This window comes from Peromyscus maniculatus, chromosome 13, assembly GCF_049852395.1.
Source record: "Peromyscus maniculatus bairdii isolate BWxNUB_F1_BW_parent chromosome 13, HU_Pman_BW_mat_3.1, whole genome shotgun sequence".
NCBI lineage: Eukaryota > Metazoa > Chordata > Mammalia > Rodentia > Cricetidae > Peromyscus > Peromyscus maniculatus.
In genome coordinates this window covers 54,329,859-54,349,460 of record NC_134864.1, presented here as the reverse complement: position 1 = coordinate 54,349,460, position 19,602 = coordinate 54,329,859, and the positions used below count along the sequence as shown (strand labels likewise).

At 40.0% G+C, this 19,602-nt stretch overlaps 1 protein-coding gene across 1 annotated transcript in view; it reads left to right on the top strand.

The window, feature by feature from the left end:
- The window catches only part of Bmpr2 (bone morphogenetic protein receptor type 2), a 118,585-nt gene that overhangs the window by 68,649 nt on the left and 30,334 nt on the right, over positions 1 to 19,602 (top strand). Inside the window, exons 4-7 of the mRNA XM_006975028.4 lie at positions 11,559 to 11,669; positions 12,740 to 12,831; positions 15,014 to 15,244; positions 17,099 to 17,213. Coding sequence (XP_006975090.1) covers positions 11,559 to 11,669; positions 12,740 to 12,831; positions 15,014 to 15,244; positions 17,099 to 17,213 — 549 coding nt within the window. The remainder of the gene's footprint in view (positions 1 to 11,558; positions 11,670 to 12,739; positions 12,832 to 15,013; positions 15,245 to 17,098; positions 17,214 to 19,602) is intronic.

Genomic DNA, 19,602 nt, shown 5'->3' with positions numbered 1-19,602 from the left:
TGCTCACAGTCTCTGTCTTAATCCAATTTTTACTTATCTCCAGAATGAGTTAAATAGACCATTCATTCTGTTTGGGATCGAGAACTTTTAGACATGGCAGTATATACCTGTTGCACTTGAGAAGCTGAGGCCAAAGGATTGCAAGTTCGAGGCTAGCCTGAGCTCCATAGTGAGAATAAAAAACAAAGACCTCTTAAATGTATTATCATAATGCCGTGGTTTGAGAATTTTTGAGAGTGTGTGTACTCTATAAATTACAGTTATCATGATTGGTTTTCCTACCATATTTTTACAAATAAGAACTATTCCTGAGCTGGAGAGACAGCTCAACGGCTTAAGAGTACTTCCTACTCTTCCAGAGGATGAGCTTGATTCCCAGCACCAACATCAGGCAGTTCACAACCCCCGTAAACAACTCTTCAGATGTCCTCCTCTGGCCTTTTTGGACAACTGTACACCAATGGGGTGCATGTGCACACACACATAACTAGAAAGTCAAAATAAATCTTTAAAGAAAAAAAAAGAGAGCGGTGGTGGTGGCCCACGCCTTTAATCTCAGCACTCAGGAGGCAGAGGCAGGCGGAACTCGGTGAGGCCAGCCTGGTCTACAGAGTGAGATCCGGGAAAGGCGCAAAGCTACACAGAGAAACCCTGTCTCGAAAAAACCAAAAAAAAAGGAGAGATATCCTTGCCTAACTAGAGTATTTTGTCGTGAGAACCAATTATTTTAATTATATTCTGTAAATAATAGTTCATCAAGCAAACATATCTGACATTTATTTGTATGTAGCCTTGTTAGCATAATTTTCAAATGAAATTCTAATATTAAAAATGACTTATTTTAGAAACTTAATGGCTAAAGACAACCCCTAAGGAGTGAATTTGTAGACAAAAACTGAGAAGTCTATATGAACCTTGATTCATACTTCAGAACAAATACCAGCAAGAATACATGCATCATAATTTCCTTGGGAGAGTCAATAGACCAGTTTTGTTTTGGTAATAAATAATGATTGTTATACTTCAAGACTATAATAAAGTGAACTTAAAGGATAATCTTTTAGGTTGTTTGACTATCACAATTAAACATAAAATATTGCTGTAAAGCCATGTTTTCTAAAGAGTCATGTTGTCCCTGTTTGCCATCTCTCCCCATTCCCCCCAGAGAGGGTCTCACTATGTAGCTCTGGCTATCTTGGAACTCACGCTGTAGACCAGGCTGGCCTTGAACTCACAGATCCTCCTGTCTCTGCCTCCTGCTGCTGGGATTAAAGGTGTGCACCACTCAACTGTAATTAAGTTGGATTTCCTATACTTTCCTGAACTGATCAAGTTTCAGTTGAGGAGAAGAGAGTCCTAACCTATCTACTCAATGTCAAAGGTGACAGCAAATTATTAAGTAAGGAACAGAATAGTTACTAGGACAAGAATAATGAGCCTCACCTCACTCTCCTTTCCATTCTCCAAAGCATGGTAGATAGAGTGGCTGACTTGTAAGGGTTTGTTGTGACTCTCAGCTTTGATCCAAGTTCAGAGAGAACCACCCTGAGGTGGCCTTCTTGCTGGCAGAGTCCTCGGGCTCAGTAGGCCATCACAGGGCAGGAGACAAGAGAGCTCGTGGAAGAGCTGGATTTATGTAGCAGACCCACTCCTGAGGTGTCTCATTAACCCCACCGATCCATTAGTTAATTTATGAAGTTATCCATTCATGAAAGCAGAGACTTAAAACTCTGAAAGATTGTATCTGGTCCTAGCTCTTAATGATATCTCATAATGGAGAATAAATTGTTTTGTTTTTTCTGTTTGGGTTTGTTTAAGACAGGGTTTCACTTACTATGTAGTGCTGGCTAGCCTGGAGCGTTCTGCATAGACCAGGCTGGCCTCAAACTCACAAAGATCTATCTGCCTCTGCCTCCTGAGTGCTGGGATTAAAGACATGTGCACTGTGTCTGGTTGTAGAGATTAAATTTTAACAGGAATTTTGGAAGAGATAAACCGCACTCAGGCCCCAGCAATTCCCAACCATTAACCTCCTCAGAATCTTCAGGAGCAGTTTAAAGACAGACCGCTGGCTCCACCGTCAGCTTTCTGCCTTGTGTCTCTAACAACCTCCTAGGCAGTGGTGATGGTATTCCAGGGACCACACTTGGCAGACCACTAGGATGGAGAAACAACACTTAGCTAGAGCTTTCAGGAGTTTCTTCCAAAGCCTCGTCATAGAATCAGACCACCAAGAAAGTTAATGTATGGGTGCAGAAAGTTGACCACCTTAAAAATCACATTGCCATGCCCAAGAAGCCACCACATTCTAAAACTCCCTCTGCTGTACTTTTTATACCCGGACAATGTCAGTGTATTGCTCATTCAAAAATTAAGACACATAAATTTAAGAAATATTTTGAGTGTAAAACATTTCAGGATCTAACTTACTAGATAATTGCAATGTTATGAAATGCTAACACTATCAGTACTTTATAAATATTTAAATTTGTACTACTGAATTTTATTTTTATTTATATGCATATAATCAATAGTTAAAAAGTAAGTTCTCTTCTAAAAAAAAGTGAGCTCTGACTGCTGAGCCATCCCTCCAGCCCCACAAACAACCATTTTTAAGTGTAAAGCTTAGCGCTTGTAAGTATGTCTACACTCTAAAAACAGTCAGGCGTACGTGCTGGTACATAAAACACATTTTTTTTTCCCCAGAGCTGAGGACCGAACCTAGGACCTTGTGCTTGCCAGACAAGCGCTCACCACTGAGCTAAATCCCCAACCCCATAAAACACATATTTTTTTTTTTTTAGAAAAAAAAAAAAAAAACCTACAAATAATGAAGCTAAAAGGTAAAGAGATCAAATATTAGATGTCTTTCTGTTTTTGTTTTTTCTACTCTCTTATGACCTTTTTCTTTCTTTCCTTTTTTTGTTTTAACTTTATCTTGTGTGTGTGTGTGTGTGTGTGTGTGTGTGTGTGTGTGTGTGTGTGTGTTCATTCTTCTTCTGTTTTTTTGTAAGTGGGACATAGTGTCTTGAAAATTAGCAAGCCATAGCTCGTTTTTGTTTATTGTTATTTTTGTTTTGTGTAATCTAAGAGCTAGTCAGAATGTTTAACCAGACAAGTTAAATTAAAACTGGCCTTAAATATTCAGTGTTAAAAAATTGATTGAAAAGTAAAAAGAAATGTGAAGTCTTCCCCTATTCAATTTTTAAAAAAATAATAAACATGAACATTAATCTGATTGTGATCATTGTACAGGTACCATTCCAGGCACATTAGCTAAGTCAACATTGTTCTTCCTTATAAAAATATTTGTTAAATACTGAGCTATGTGATATAGTATGGAAGTATTTTAGCATTCTTAATTATTATCTTAGAAATTATTTAAACTCTTCTTACATTAATTTTTTTAATGTTGAAACTGTATTCCTTTGCTTTTATGAAAAATATATTCCTTGAAAACAAAAATCTAAGCCCTGACTTGCTTCTCTGCACAGAGTGGTTGAAGATGAAGCCGCTGACATAACCACTAGTGTGTTTTATTTGAACTTCTCCCTGCTGGTTGCTGCACATGGAACAATGTTGTTCTTTCTTTGACACAGACCCACACAAAAGCTGAGTGTAGTGAGGAAGCAGACAGCCCGCCTCCAGCAGGAGCCCCCGCCTGGCTCCAGGATCTGTAAACAGAAACATCCCAGGCTCCAATGAGGCAGACAGCGGGTCCCTGTCTGTTCTGCACTCAGGAAGTACTTGCTTGTGAAAGCCCAGCTTTGCACATAGGCATGCTCAGCATTGTTTATGTTTGGCTGAGTATTTACCCGAGGAAACTTAAAGAGGAAAAGAGGGTCTAATAGGGCCGAGGAGTAAGAAGTTTCAGGTATGGTCTGTATAACATGTATTACATAAAAGGAATTATTGTAATGGCTAGAGAGATGCTTAAGAGCCCACTCAGGGGGTGTGATTATATTTTAATTAATTTTTTTTAAAAGCTCATACCACTCTTGTGGAGAACTCAAGTTTAGTTCCCAGCTCCCACATCAGGTAGCACAACTACCTATTCTCAAATCCTGAGGGATCCAACACTCATATGCACATCCCCACAGACAGACATGCATACATACCCATAATAATAAACAAAAATCTTTTAAAAAAGAGTTATTTAAAGAATTAAAAATGAGAAGTTTTCCAGTAAAAAGCTCCTTTTATTGCACACACACGGATACACATATTAAAGTATTTTTCCTGGCAGTTTTTCAGTGATGTCAAGGTTTTAGACCATATGACATAACCTGGAATGTTCCTAATTTGAGACATTTAACCATTAGTATGGTATTTAACATGTTTAAAAGTCCCTTAACACCTTTTCACCCTCTCTATTTTGAGTTAATGAATTTAATGCTCCTATTTTTCCATTTTAAGTTGTATATTTATATACCTTTTATTCTGTGGGGAAAACTACGAAGTGTTTAGAACCACCAGCCACAGGAAAGGAATCCTCCCAGCCCCTAAGTAACGAGCAGTAGCTCTCATGTGTTAGACAAGTGCTGTACTGAACTATTCTCAGTCCCTGGAGATGTCGGTGTGCTTTGAGAATAAAATACTTCCTGTTTTGCTAGGCATGCATGTTCACCCCCGTACTCTCCTGCTTAGCTGTTTCCCCAGCCTCGTCATAGTGTGTTTTTCCGCATGTCTGCATGTGTGATGTGTGAGTGGGATTAATCTTTGTGACTGAATGTACCTGTGTAAGCAGTTCTAGATACGACACCAAAATAACAGGCAACCAAAGAAGAAAACAGATTGTACTTGGAGGTTAAATTTTGTATAATTCAAAAGACATTATGAAGTAGAGAAAAAATCACCTCTACAGTTTAGAACTAGATGAATTATGAAAAAGTCATGCTGGGTCCTGGGGTTGTAGCTCAACGATAGAGTGTTTACTTAGCATCGTAAAACACTGGACGTAAAAAGGAAATTGAAACCTCTTTTTCTTTCTAAATATGCTTTGAGGCAGGGTCTGGTGTAGCCCCAGTTGGCCTCAAACTCGAGGCAGGACTGGCCTTGAACCCCTGATCCTGTTGCTTCCAAGTCCTAAGTCCTGGGGTTAATGGTATCCACCACTACCTCCCGTCTAATAATTCTTCTTCTGAAGCACTGATCCATCATGAAAGTTCTACCACAGAGCCTCTCTGAACCCCATTACACTGGGGTGTGAGTATTGGGGAAGGTACAGTTTAGTCCCTGGCTCACACTCATGGGAGATCTAGCAGGAGAAAGTTACAGAGGAGGTAAAGAGTAGGTATGTGGAAACTTAGAGCTTCTGGGTAACTTTTCTAGAAACCTAAAACTGCTCTAACAAATTAAATCTGACAGGTGTGGTGGTATACACCTTAATCCCAGCACCCAAGGGAGAGAGAGGCAGGTAGATCTCTGTGAGTCTGAGACTAGCCTGGTCTACATAGTGAGTTCCAGAAAAGCCAGGGGTACATAGTGAGACAATCATAATATTATTATTATAGTAACAATAATAATAATAATAATATATTAAAAATAACTACAAAGGGAAGACGAAAGATTCCTAATTTAAATTTCAGAAAATCCTGTATAATTTTAGAGGGACCAGCCTTAATATTATACGTCCCAGGGGCTCAGGAGAGAAACTGTGACTATTTTTGGGAAATAGAATCTCAGCACACGGAGCTTTTAGTACAGTTATTTATTCTTTCAAATCTTCTTCTCCACACACCCCACCCCCACCCCCGTGCCCTGGGAGTCCCGGTATATATACACTTACAAGCAGTAATCTCTTGGCAGTGCAAAGCCAGGCTTCCAGGGTCAAACGGAGGGGTGATAAGAATCACATAGAGGGGCAATAACTGTTAATTATCATTTGCAACCCCAAAGGGGAGTGACCAATGGATAAATGAATTAACTAAAGGCTAAATTTGGGCAATTATCTAAGAAGAGGGATCTTATGTGCTCAACTATAGTCTTAAACGTGATTGGTAGAAAAATGTTAAGAATCTGTACATTGCTAGGTCAATGGGAGAAAATAAAACTGTCTTCTTTTTTTTATGGCTCAGATCTGTCCAAGCTATCTGCTGTTTTTCTGCAGGGTGGGGGAAAGTGTGCTCCGTCTCTAGGCAACCTGTACAGCTAGATGCATCTGGTGATAGTTAAAGGGAAATCTGGAACTAGAGGTAAGGTTTGGGAAAGGAGGAAGTTAAGCTTAATCGGCACATCCGCCAGGCCTTCTCAAACAAGTAGTCTGGATGCTTAAGTCTGTTCTTAGTGAGTACAGAGGTATGTCTGATAAGGTACTTTCCTCCATCTGGGGATGGATCTGGCCGGATGCTGCCAATGACGATAATTACAGGGAGGCTTGAACTGGGGTTCTGGCTGAGCATAGCTGTCAGCTCAGAAGGTTATCTAAACATTCCTAGAAGTGGTTAGGTAGGGAGTTAAAGGTCTATGAAGTTAGTAAGGCTGTAAGAAAGGAGGGTCTGAGCTAAATTGTGTAAAGCTATTACTTAACACCCATCTGACCTAGGTGGTGTCTCCTTGTGGAATTTCCCTTAAATCTGGAGACTTGCATGTGGGCTGTTATTACTGTTAGTCCTTGAAAGTAGTTAAGGGAGAGATCTGATTTCAGTGCTGAAAGGGAGAAACAGATGAGCTTGGGGGAAGGAAGCCTTTCCTGAGGCTGTTCTCCAAATACCTGGAATGTGTATGTCCAGGGAGTGATCAGTTTACACTGTTAGTCCTTCTTAGGGAAAAGTCAGTTGGGAAAACTATGAAGGCACACATGATTTTCATAACAGAAGACAGCTGACATATAACAAGCCAAGTAACACCAAAAGCTCCTTGGAATTTGGCTTCCTCTGGAGGAATTCCCTGATTCCCCCAGGTAGTGACTTTGCCATACCCAGCTGTGTTCTTATGATATATTCCTGCGGTCTGCAGCAAGAAAATTCATAGTTTCTTTGGTACCTGTTACGTAATAGAATGCCAGACCTGACCTGAAGAAAGTATTTCAAGCCAGTGTTCACCATGGTCCTCGGTCCTTTGCTGTTCCTTTCTCCTCTCGTCGTCGTCTCTGTCTCAAATGTCACTCTTCTTGCTACCTTGGCGTTTCTTCTTTTTGTCCTGTCCTTAATCTTCTGCCTTTCTTTTGTTTTGACTATAACAAAATAAAATGAGCATTATTTGATGATACTCATTTATTATGTGTAGGAATGTTTTGCCTGCATGTATGTGTGTGTGCCACATGCATGCCTGGTGCCCTCAGAATCCAGAAGAGGCCATCGGATGCCCCAGAACTGAAGTTATAGCTGTGAGCCATGTGGGTGCTGGTAACTAAACTTGCACCCTCTGTAAGAGCAGCAAGTGATTTTTAACCATTAAACCACGTTTCTAGCCCCTATTTATTGATATTTAAAACAAAATATTATATGCCTTCTCTTTCTAATTTGAGAATAACCTAGATTTTTTTTCTTAAAATTTGGTTTTATTTATTTTTGTTTTGTTTTTCTGAGAAAAAGTCTCATTCTGTAGCCCAGGCTGACCTCAAACTTCCTATATTGATGAGCATGGTCTTGAACTCTTGACTATTTTGCTTCCACCTCCCAACTGTAAGATGGTATATATCATCATGTCCAGCTGAGATGTTTTGGTTTTGGCTTTGGTTTTCATGACATGCTTTCTCTATGTAGCCCTGGCTGCTCTAGAACTAGCTCTGGAGACCATGCTGGCATTAAAGACCACTTTACCCAAGGTTTCACTTTCTGAGGTATCAGTTGTTTATGGTTAACCTTAGCTCAAAAATATTAAATGATAAAATCTAGAAATGAATAATTCATTAGTTTTTAATTGTGCACAGTTCAGAATAATGTTAAGTAAAACACCATTCCACAAGTGGGGCACGCCTTTAATCCCAGCACTCTGGAGGCAGAGCCAGCTGTTTTTCCAGTGTATTCATGTGGCATGTATTCTGTGGTGGTTTGAAAGAGAATGGCTTCCACAAGCTCATATATTTGAATGCTTGATCCCTAGTGAGTGGAAAGGATTGGGGGTGTGGCCATGTAGGAGGAGGCTTTGAGGTTTCAAAAGCCCACACTTGGCCCCGTCTCTCTCTGCCTGCTGCCTGTGGGTCAGGATATAAAGTTCTCAGTTACTGCTCCAGCACCATGTCTGTCTGCCTCCCACCATAATGATCACAGACTGATCTAAAACTGTAACCAAGCCCCAGTTAAATGCGTTCTTTTCTAAGAGTTGCCTTGGTCGTAGTGTCTCAACAGGACAGTGACTAAGACTTGCACTGTAGTCGCTTAGTAGCTGCTTCCGTTGTCAGACTGGTGTGTCACGAGTGCCTGTGTCCACCCATCACTTGATTTAGTAACGGTCCAACGAGTCAGAGTGATGCTGGCAGTTGTCTCACTCTCTGTCTTTGTTGGTTATTTTGTTATTATTTATTGTCCACCTTTTGCTATGCCTAATTATAATTTTTTTTTTAAATTTTAATGTATGATGTTTATTTGCAAAGTTTGTTTTTGTAATAGAGTTTACACAAATTTTTTAAAAAGAGGATGAAGGACTGGTATATGCTATAATAGGTATGAAAATTTATGTTCTATGACAAGTCCGTCATAAAAAATGCTTTGTATAATCATATTAATATGAAATATTTAGAATAGGCAAATGGACAGAAACATGAAATTTTCAGTTACAAGGGACCGAGGGAAGGACTGACGGTTAAAAGAGTGCAGGACTTCTTTCGGTGGAATGAAGATGTTCTAAACTTGGGTACTGGTGACAACTGCATGACTGTGGAAACCAACTAAAAAACCACTGGACTGTGTGCCCTAAGAGAACAAGTGTTATGGCGTGTGAGTTATCAGTGATATAAGGAAAAACCTACACATTCTTTAGCACCTAGAGGATGCCCTGAAGCATGACTGTGTAAACTATGAAATTGCAAAACATTTACATGCAATCCATACATACCTTCCCAAATACGTTAAATTTCTCTATTTTTAAAAATCATCCTTAGATTACTTTTAATGATAACTAATACAATGTGAATGCTGTGTAAGTAGTTCTCGTTGTTATATTGTTTAGAAAGACAAAAAACTCTTCACATGTGCAATACGAACAAAACGTCATAGATCTGTGGACTATAGAAATGAGACCTGGGGAGAGACTGAGGGTCTGCGGAATGGCAGGAGCCGCAGCTGGTCATCTTAAACATCACTTCCTTCATGTGGATTCATGGTAGTAGTTAGTGTGTGGCAAACTGAAGTTATGTTTTTTGAAATTTTCTGTATTTCTCCCAAATATTTTTAGTTCACATGTTGTATATACAAATCTGGAACCCACAAATTAGGAGAAGCAATTCTGTAGGGTTCAGTGCTATCAGCAGCATCCACTAAGCCTCCTGTAATGTTCTATCTCCATGGACAGGGAGGTGTACTGTATTAGTGTGTGTGTGAGTGTGTGTGTGTGTGTGTGTGTGTGTGTGTGTGTGTGTGTGTGTGTGTGTGCATATGGAAGGGGGTACTGTGCCTTGGTACATATGTAGAGATCAGAGGACATATTTGGGGAATTGGATCTCTCCTTCCACCATTTGGGTCCTGGGGACCAAACTCAGGTCATCAAGCTTGATGGCCGTCACTCTTACCCACTGAGCCGTCTTACCAGCCTGGTGTTTGATAATCTTTTCTTTTTTAAGATTTATTAATTTATTCTGTATACAATTTTGTTTGCATGTAAGCCTGCACACCAGAGGATGGCACCAGATCTCATTATAGATGGTTGGGAGCCACCATGTGGGTGCTAGGAATTGAACTCAGGACCTCTGGAAGAGGAGCCAGTGCTCTTAACCTCTGAGCCATCTCTCCAGCTCCATGTTTGATAGTCTTAATAAGAGAAGATAATCTATAGGCACTTTTTTTTTTTGGTTTTTTGAGACAGGGTTTCTCTGTGTAGCATTGCACCTTTCCTGGATCTCGCTCTCTAGACCAGGCTGGCCTCGACCTCACAAAGATCCGCCTGCCTCTGCCTCCCAAATGCTAGGATTAAAGGTGTATGCCACCACCACCTGGCAAATTTAACAAATTCTTAAATGAGTTTTTTTTTTTTATTGGGGTAGAGTTTTGTAACAGGAAGAACTAGGTTCAACATGTACTGTTCAATACTCTACAATATTGTACAACTATTATTTCTGTGTAGTTCCAAACCATTTTCATCCCCCCACCAGGGAACTCCTCTGTCTAGTAAGAAGTAGCTTCCTTTCCCCTTTCCTGTGCCTAACAACTTCTAACCTGCTGTTTGTTTCTATGGATTTGCCTGTTCTGGATATTTCATATGATTGGAATCATACAATATCTGACCTTTAATATATTATTTTTTAGGTATCCCACATTTTGTTTATTCACAAACAATTATTATTTTGTTTATATTCACAAGTGTGTGAACATTTGCATTTCTGCTTATAGCTGTGGTACCTAGGGATGCTGTTGATGTTTCTGTAGAAGTTATTGTCTGAATGCCTATTTTTCCAGTTCCCTGTGTATATTTCTGGGAATAAACTACTGAATTTTATGAACATTCTGATAACCTTTTGAGAACCTACTAAATTGCTTACTACATCTATACCATTTCGTATTCCCATCAGCAGCGTGTAAGTTTTAGATTCTCTATACTTTTAATTTTCTTCTTCCTGTTTAATCTTCAAAACGAGTTATAGTCATGCTTGTAACCTTAGTGTAGTAAGTTGAGGCGTACACCTGTAGTCCCAGCATTCAGGAGGCAGAGGAGGAAGATTGCCATGAGTTCAAGGTCAGCTTCAGCTACTGCCTCAGTTGTTTTTCTGTTGTTGAGATAGGAAAGCTCCTCAAAGACTGCCCCCAGGGACACACGTCCTCCAACAAGGCCACACCTCCTAATCCTTCCCAAACAGTTCCTTCAACTGGGGACCAAGTATTCAAATGTGTGAGCCTATGAGGGCCATTCTCATTCAATCCACCACAACTACATGGAAAGATCCCCTTCCTTTAAAAAAAAAGAAAAAGTAATATAATCCAAAGTTCTAGTTCTGTGTGCTTAAATACACTGTCTTGTTCTGTGACATGGTTGATATTTTATATATATTTAATTAGGTGTGAATGTTGGGGCCAGGATGTGTGTGTATGAATGCAGATACCCTGAGAAGCCAGAGAAGGTGTCAGATCATACAGAGCTGGAGGTACAGGTGGACAGGTGGTTGGGAACTGCATGATGTTGATGCTAGGACTCTGAAAGAACAGTGTATACTCTTAATCGGTGAGCCATCCTTCCATTTGTCTAGTCGATATTTTAGTAACTAGGACCATACCTGACAAGTATTTTAAGTTTAGATAAGATAATCTCTATGTGATAAAAACATGTCACTTATAACTATCGCAAATTGATTTTTTTCTCTAATTTCTTTTCATGCAAAAATATTACTGATTTGATTATATAGCAATGTAGTCTTTCTAAAGAGTATTTTGTTAGTATTAATAATATACTTTTCTGTTTTCTTTTAGGTCCACCTCATTCATTTAATCGAGATGAGACAATAATCATTGCTTTGGCATCAGTCTCCGTATTAGCTGTTTTGATAGTCGCCTTATGTTTTGGATACAGAATGTTGACAGGTAAAGGAAAATTCTTTTTGTCTCATTTAGCAAACATATCATTTAATCAGAATTTATTTTCTTTAAAAATTTCTTTTACATTGATTTGTTTCCTTACTTATTGTATAATGAGTGTGGGGGGAATCATCCATGTATGGAGATCAAAGAACATACAGGGGTGGTTCTCTCCTTCAACCATGTGGATTCTAGGGACCAAACTCAGGTCATCAGGCTTGGTGGCCAGTACCTTTGCCAGATGAACCATCTTGTCAGTCCTTCTGTTTCCTTTTTAAAAATCTCCGTGGAAAATGTTTCTACAAACTACACAACCGTGTACCATAGCTTCAACAAACAGTCCCCCGGGTTTTACAAGAAGTTTGTGAAATATCACTTTCATTTCTCTGTGTGTGTGTGTGTGTGTGTGTGTGTGTGTGTGTGTGTGTGTGTGTGTCTGTGTGTCTGTATGTCGTGAAGTGTGTGTTCCTTGAAGGGGCCAGAAGATAGCATTGCACCTCTTAGAGCTGGAGTTACAGGTGGTTGTGAGCCACCCAGTGTGAGTAGCGGGAACTGAACTCAGCTCTTTTGAAAGAGCAGCAAGCTCTCCTAACAGCTGAGCCATCTCTTCAGCCCCAACAAGAAGTTGCCCAAAATGTCTGTCACCCAACTTACAGGCAATGTGACCTAAATCTAAATCCCCACTCACTACTCCTTTTATACCACTGAATTCTTTTATTAATCAAAACACAGCTACCATAGATGTAAGCACGTTAGCAGCATCTCTGTGATATAACAACTTAAAAACTTTTTAAGGAAAAAGCCAGTAATTTCTCATCTGGTATTGGGTCAGTTCTAATCAATTTTAGATATATGATGAGTTGTCTAGAAAATCATCACTTCATTCATTTGAATAATTCTATTAACATTTTCTTGAAAATCCAGTATTAGGGCTTTACACTTTTAGTACTGAGTCCTCATGGAATTAGTTCGCACAGTTCTGCCCTCTTGCAGTACATTGTTTAGTTGTCTCGACCCCTGGTGCAGCTCTTCTTCACTGCAGTGTTAAAGGTGACATTTCCATCTTGCTCTTCTAGGAGACCGAAAACAAGGTCTTCACAGTATGAACATGATGGAAGCAGCCGCGTCGGAGCCTTCTCTGGACTTGGACAATCTGAAGCTGCTAGAGGTGGGTTGTGGTTAGACAGTTGGCTGGCACCCTTCTCCCCTGCTTTCCTAACTAGTACTGTCTCTCCTGGCAGTGTCTCAGGAGCTGGTGAGAAGACTTTCGGGGCCTGGTGGTGCACACCTCTAATTCCAGTAGTCAGGAAACAGAAGCAAGAGGATTTCCTCAGGTCCCAGGCCAACCTGGTTTATGTAGCAAGTTCCAGGCCAGCCAGAGCAACATACTGAGACCGTTTTAAAAGTAAAGTGGAGGGACAGCCAGGCTGTGGTTCACGCCTTTAATCACAGCACTGGGAGGCAGAGGCAGGCGGATCTCTGTGAGTGCCAGGCCAGCCTGGGCTACAGAGTGAGTTCAGGACAGCTTAGAACTGTTACACAGAGAAACCCTGTCTCATAAAACCAAAAGGGGAAAAATAAGTAGAGGAGAAGATCTAAGGTCTAAATGTTGTGCAGTTTACCATTGAGGGAAGTACCAATTAAAACATGAAGTTTTGCCCAGGATTTTATTTTGTTTATATATATATATAAAATTTTATTTTGGGGGCTGGAGAGATGGCTCAGAGGTTAAGAGCACTGGCTGGTCTTCCAGAGGACCTGAGTTCAATTCCCAGCAACCACATGGTGGCTCACAACCATCTGTAGTGAGATCTGGCACCCTCTTCTGGCCTGCAGGCATGCATGCAGACAAATCACTGTATACATAATAAATAAATAAATCTTTTAAAAAAATTATTTTTGAGATAGGGTCTCTGTAGCTCTGGCTGTCCGGGAACTTGCAATATAGACCAGGGTGGCCCGTCAAACTTACAACAGAGGTTGTGGCCGGCCTGCCTCTTCCTTCTGAGTGCTGGCACTAAAGGCATGTGCTTAACTATATTTGCTACCACTTTTCTTGAAGGGCTGTGTTTGTTTTGTATGGTGAACTTTGCCTTGAAGGAAGGATACAAACAAGGTTAGGCGTGGTGGCCCAGGCCTTTAATTCCATTTCCTTGGAGGCAGAGGCAGACAGAGCTCCATGAGTTTGAGACCAGCCTAGTCCACAGTAAGTGTTTCAGGACAGCCAGGGCTACATAGTAAGACCTTGTCTCAAAAAAAAAAAAAAAAAAAAAAAGAAAATACAATAAATGTGTATAAAGAAATGACAATAGATTCCCCAACCTATTTTAATGAAAATTCCCCAGAAGCTCCAAATAAAGAGAACCATTTACATTTTGTTTTGCTATTTTTTTGTACACTGAGTAGATTTTTATTCTCTCCTAGATACTGTGTATCAGTAAAACTGTGGAGCTCCCAGACTCTTACTAATTTCTAGTGTTTACTGAGGTTTTTTAATTTATTTTAATTTTGTGTGTGTGTGTGTGTGTGTGTGTGTGTGTGTGTGTGTGTGTGTGTGTGCATGTCAGTACAGTGCCTGTGGGTGCTAGAGAGGGGTGTTGAGTCTCCTGGAACTGGAATTGTAGGCAGCTGTGAGCCACTTGAGGTGGGTGCTGGGAACCGAACTTAGGTCTTCTGGAAGATTAGTGTATGCTGTCAACCACTGAGTGTTGGTCCAGCCCTGTGTGTTGATTTTTGTTACTTGTATTTGTAAGCAATCAACTTGGTTGGACACTTGTTACAAGCATGTCGCTTGAGCAGAAGCTCACATCTCAGTCCAGTTCTCCATTTAACCAGAGTCTATCTGTCCTGTGTTCGCTGAGTCCCCTGTCCCGGCTTTCTGCCTTGGAGGCTCTTCCCGCACTCTGTAGAAGCTCTCGTTGCTGCAGATTACATCCTCTGCTTCGAAAGACCCTCTTCCACCATTTTTAGTTCCACTACTCAGAGCTGATTTTAGTCTACCTTCAAGCTAAAACCATAGAAACGGGTAACTCACCGCATGCATTCCTTTTTTCTGTGCCTTGATGCCTTTTAGACTCTTAATTGCTTTTGCTTCTTTTTCAGTGTATTTAGGTTTTTCTTTTCATTCTGTCCAGAGTGTTTAGCTCTGATCTATTGGAAGATAGTCAGGTAGGAGCTTCCTCGGTCATACCATATGCGGACGTCAGTTGCTTCTTGGTAGTGGAATGAACTGAAACCAGAAGAGCCGCTGCATATAGTGGGAGTTATAGTTTGTTTGTTTGTGTTTTACAATTTAATTGTTCAGTTTTAATATGAATTAATAACTTGCCTTTTTAAAAACAAACTTACAGCTAATTGGACGGGGTCGCTACGGAGCAGTATATAAAGGTTCCTTGGATGAGCGTCCAGTTGCTGTGAAAGTATTTTCTTTTGCAAACCGTCAGAATTTTATAAATGAAAAGAACATTTACAGAGTGCCTTTGATGGAGCATGACAACATTGCTCGCTTTATAGTTGGAGATGAGAGACTCACTGCAGATGGACGCATGGAGTATTTGCTTGTGATGGAGTACTATCCCAACGTAAGTTCTTCATAAAAGAGATGCTGTCATTTATTGTACTTTCCACCAGATTTTTATAAACGTTGCTTGTTTATAAACTTGTTATTAGTGTTCTGCAATGAAATAAGGATCTCACGCCAGAATTTGAATCAAATATATCACTCAGCCAGGTATCATGGCACATGTCTGTAATCCTGGCACCCAGAAAGAAGGCTAAGGCAGGAGGATTGCGAATTAAGACCAGCCTGGGCTGTTATTCTAAGACCCTATCTTAAACAACAGCAAAACACTAATAATTCTCTTTATTCATCTCTCTTTTCTCACTTTCCCTTCTTTTCCTCACTCTTCCTATTCCTCCCTATGCCCTCCCTTCCTTTCCCGTCCCTCTTCCCTTCTCTTTAACTTTCTGCTTCTTTTGCCAGACCTTTTTCATCAGATCTAGCAGTGCTTTGATTGACATTCACTCTGGTGTAAGTTTCTTGCCTCATCAGAAGCTCATTGGAATTTGTGGTTGAATACTTTAAGATGAACAGCTACATACAGTCATCCCTAGTATCCTCAGGCAGCTGCTTCTAGGATAACTTCCAAACACACACACACACACACACACACACACACACACACCAAAATTGACAGCTGTTCAAGTCTCTTATATAAAATGCCATGTAGTGTAGCATTTGCATGTAACTCTTTCATATCATTTCTTGATTATATAGTGTAAATGCCATGTTAATAGTTGTCATACAATGACAAGAGAAAGTAACTGTGTACAGATGCAAAGGTTCTTTGGGTTATTATTTGTTTTCTTGACTCTACTGGAGATAAAACCAGGGTGTAGGTATATTAAGCAAGTACTCTTCCACCAAGCCATATCCCCATCCCTAAATATTTTTATATAGTTAATTGAACCCTAGGATGTGCAGCCTGCAGTTATAGAGGACTGACTGTGTAGATTTACAAGAGATATATGTGTTCTACTTACAAACCATGACAATATTGTTTGTAAAATTTTGGTTTAAAAATTTTTTCCCAAGTTAGTCTGATAGTCCAAAGAAATGTTTAAAAGGAAATAACTGTCTTTAATTTTAATATTTGAAACCTAAAAAAAAATGATATTTAAGTTCCTCCTTTCCCCTGTCCTAGTTAGGACTAATATTGCTGGGATGAAACATCATGACCAAAAGCAAGCTGGGGAGGAAAGGGTTTGTTTGGCTTACACTTCCACATCATCGTTCATCATCAAAGGAAGTCAGGACAGGAACTCAAGCAGGGCAGGAACCTGGAGGCAGGAGCTGATGCAGAGGCTACGGAGGCTGGCTTGCTCATCCTCCTTTGTTGTTATTAATGTTTCCAGACAGGTTCTTACTATGTAGCCCTGCTGTCCTGGAACCAACTCTGTAGACCAGGCTGGCATTAAATTCACAGAGATCCACCTGCCTCTGCCTCCCAAGTGCTGGGATTAAAGGTGTGGGCCATTGTAGTTGGCTTGTTCATTTATTTGTCTTGTGGTCATCCTGCTTTTTTATAAAACCTCAAGACCACCAGCTCAGAGGTGACCATACTCACAATGGGCTGGGTCCTCTCCCATCAATCACTAATTAAGACAATGCCCTATAGACTGCCTGCAGCCTGATTATATGGAGGCATTTTCTTAGTTAAGTTCCCTCTTCCCAGAGGACTACAGCTTGTGTCTGAGTTTACGTAACACTAGCCAGCACACCCTCTCCTCTTTTCTTTCCAGAAATACCTTATCGTTACCATTTGCTCTTCCTGGAATCCTAGCCTATGCAAATCCTTCATAAGGTTGCCTAACTTACCTCTTCTTGTTGAAGCGCATACATTTCATTTTTTGATATACTTTTTTTTTTAATATAGGGATCTCTGTGCAAATATTTGAGTCTCCATACAAGTGACTGGGTAAGCTCTTGCCGTCTGGCTCATTCTGTGACAAGAGGATTAGCTTATCTTCACACAGAACTACCACGAGGAGGTAAGATAAATGAAATTTTAATCATATTTTAGAAGACCCATAATTTATATTGTTAAAATGTGAATATTAACCAGCTATATTCAGTTATATAGAGGTGGAGTGTATCTCAGTGATAGAATGCTTCCTTAGCATGCGTAAGGCCCTAAATTAGATCCCTAATATCGTAAGACCAGACAAGGAAAATCCTAGAGATTTTTTCAAACCTCTTGAAGTCTATTTGTGAACCTTAGGTTAATACTCTTTAGGTTTTTTGAGACAGGGTTTCTCTGTGTAATAGCCCTGGCTGTCTCAGAACTCACTTTGTAGACTAGGCTGACCTCGAACTGACAGAGATCCACCTCTGCCTCCCAAGTGCTGGGATTAAAGGCGTGAGCCACTATACCCAACTCAGGTTAATACTCTTAACTAGGCTATATTTTCCTTGTGTTTATTTTGTTTATGTGAATAAATTACAGTGTATTAGTTTTAATATTACATGGATTTTTATTCCTTAAGTTGTAATACTCAAACATCTTTTTATAAATTAATATTCTGCTATCTAGAGCCAGGGGAGGGAAGAGATAATAGTGGCTTTATTAATAAAGAAAATTTTTTTCTTTCTCATATACATAGAAGAATCTCAAGAGAGCCAGGTGTGTTGACTCATGCCTTTAATCCCAACAATCATGAGACCGAGGCTGGTAGATCTGAGTTTGAGGCCAGCCTAAGTCTCCATAACAAGATCCAGGCCAACCAGGGTCATATAGTGAGATCCCGTTTTTTAAAAAAATCTAAAGAGAGGCCTAGTAAGATAGCATATACTAATTATAATCCTCGTACTTAGGAGGTTGGAACAGGAGGATTGTGAGTTGAAGGCCGACCTGGGTACCTAGTGGCTCTAAGCCGCTCTTGACTACATAGTGAGCCCTGTCTCATAAAAGGAGGAGGAGGAAGATGAAACAACCAAAGAGAAGGTTGAGATTACAGGCCCGTGGGAGAGCCCAGAGCACTTGACTGGTGTGCACGAGGCCTTGGGTTCCGTCCCCAGCAACAAACAAAACCGGAACCTCGAGCGCGAGTATCGAGGACTGGCTTGGCGGCATGATGTTGGACACAAAGCTCCTGTGTTTTTTCTCTGTCATCGTTTGCATGTGGCTTTCATTTTCATAGTTATTTCCTTGTCCACTGTGCTGTATTCTAGGTGGCAAGGGGAAAAAGAGGAGAAAAGGAGTTGTCCCTTTCTAACTCCAGACGTTCCTCTCACACACATTTTGTTTCTTAGAACTCATCCACACTTACCCACTGGAGACCAAAAATATAGTTGTTGTATTTTGTTTTTGTTGAGTGAATTGCTGTTCAGGCAATGTAGGGCTCTGTTATAAATAGGAATGGAAGACAGTCTTGGCCAGTATTTTGAAACTGCATTATATTTCCTGTTATAACTTAAGTCTTCAGCTTTCATGCATTCTTTTACTAGTTGTTCAAAGCACCTCTTTTAAATAATTCGCTTTCTCACTTTGTTTCAATATATATATACTCAGATCACAGGCACCCCTAAATTAGTGTGGCTGTGAAAATCCTGTCTTTGTGCTTTCTCAGGTTTTCACTCCCTGTACCACACTTTGTCATACCATAACCTGTCACTGTTCCTGTAGTTTCCCTGACCTCTTTAGGGAGGAGACTTTAATGTATCCGTTTCTTAGATCTTTGTTCCATTATATAATAGCATGGATCATCTTTTCTAGCTGATGCTTCATATATAAATAATTTCTTCTGAATAATTTATTGGCTCATTTACTTGACATCCTTCCCTGGGTACAAGATTGACCTGTTATTGCCTGTATCAGCAACTGGATACTCCTGCTCCAGTGTTTTAGCATATCAGCCATTGGACCTCATTTCTTTACTCTTAAATATTATAACTCCTCTTAGAAACTGGCTTAAAGCAGAATTTAAAATATCATCCTAATTCCCTTTTCAAGATTTGCATGATTCAGCAAGTTTTTAAGTAAAACACTGGCTGAATTTTTTTTTACTTAAACAAAGCTATTTTTCTGAAACAGTGGCTCATGCCTTTAACCCCAGCACTCAGGAGACAGAGGTAGGCAAATCTCTGTGAGTTCGAGGCCAGCCCACATAGTAAGTTCCAGGACAGCTAGAGCTACATAGTGAGACCCTATCTTGAAAAAGCATTAACAAATAAATAAATAAATAAAACATCCTGCTGAATCCATTTAGTGTTGCTCATATGTATATGTTTTTTAGGGCTGACCACTTGATATTAGATAACCAATCGGGGCTCATTCTGTGGGAGAACTGTTTCTCCCTGTCTCAGCAGTCATTAATTACCTATAGCTCTTCATCTAGAATGAAGTTGTGTTCGAGTTCCCCCATTTTTATGGCATATCAT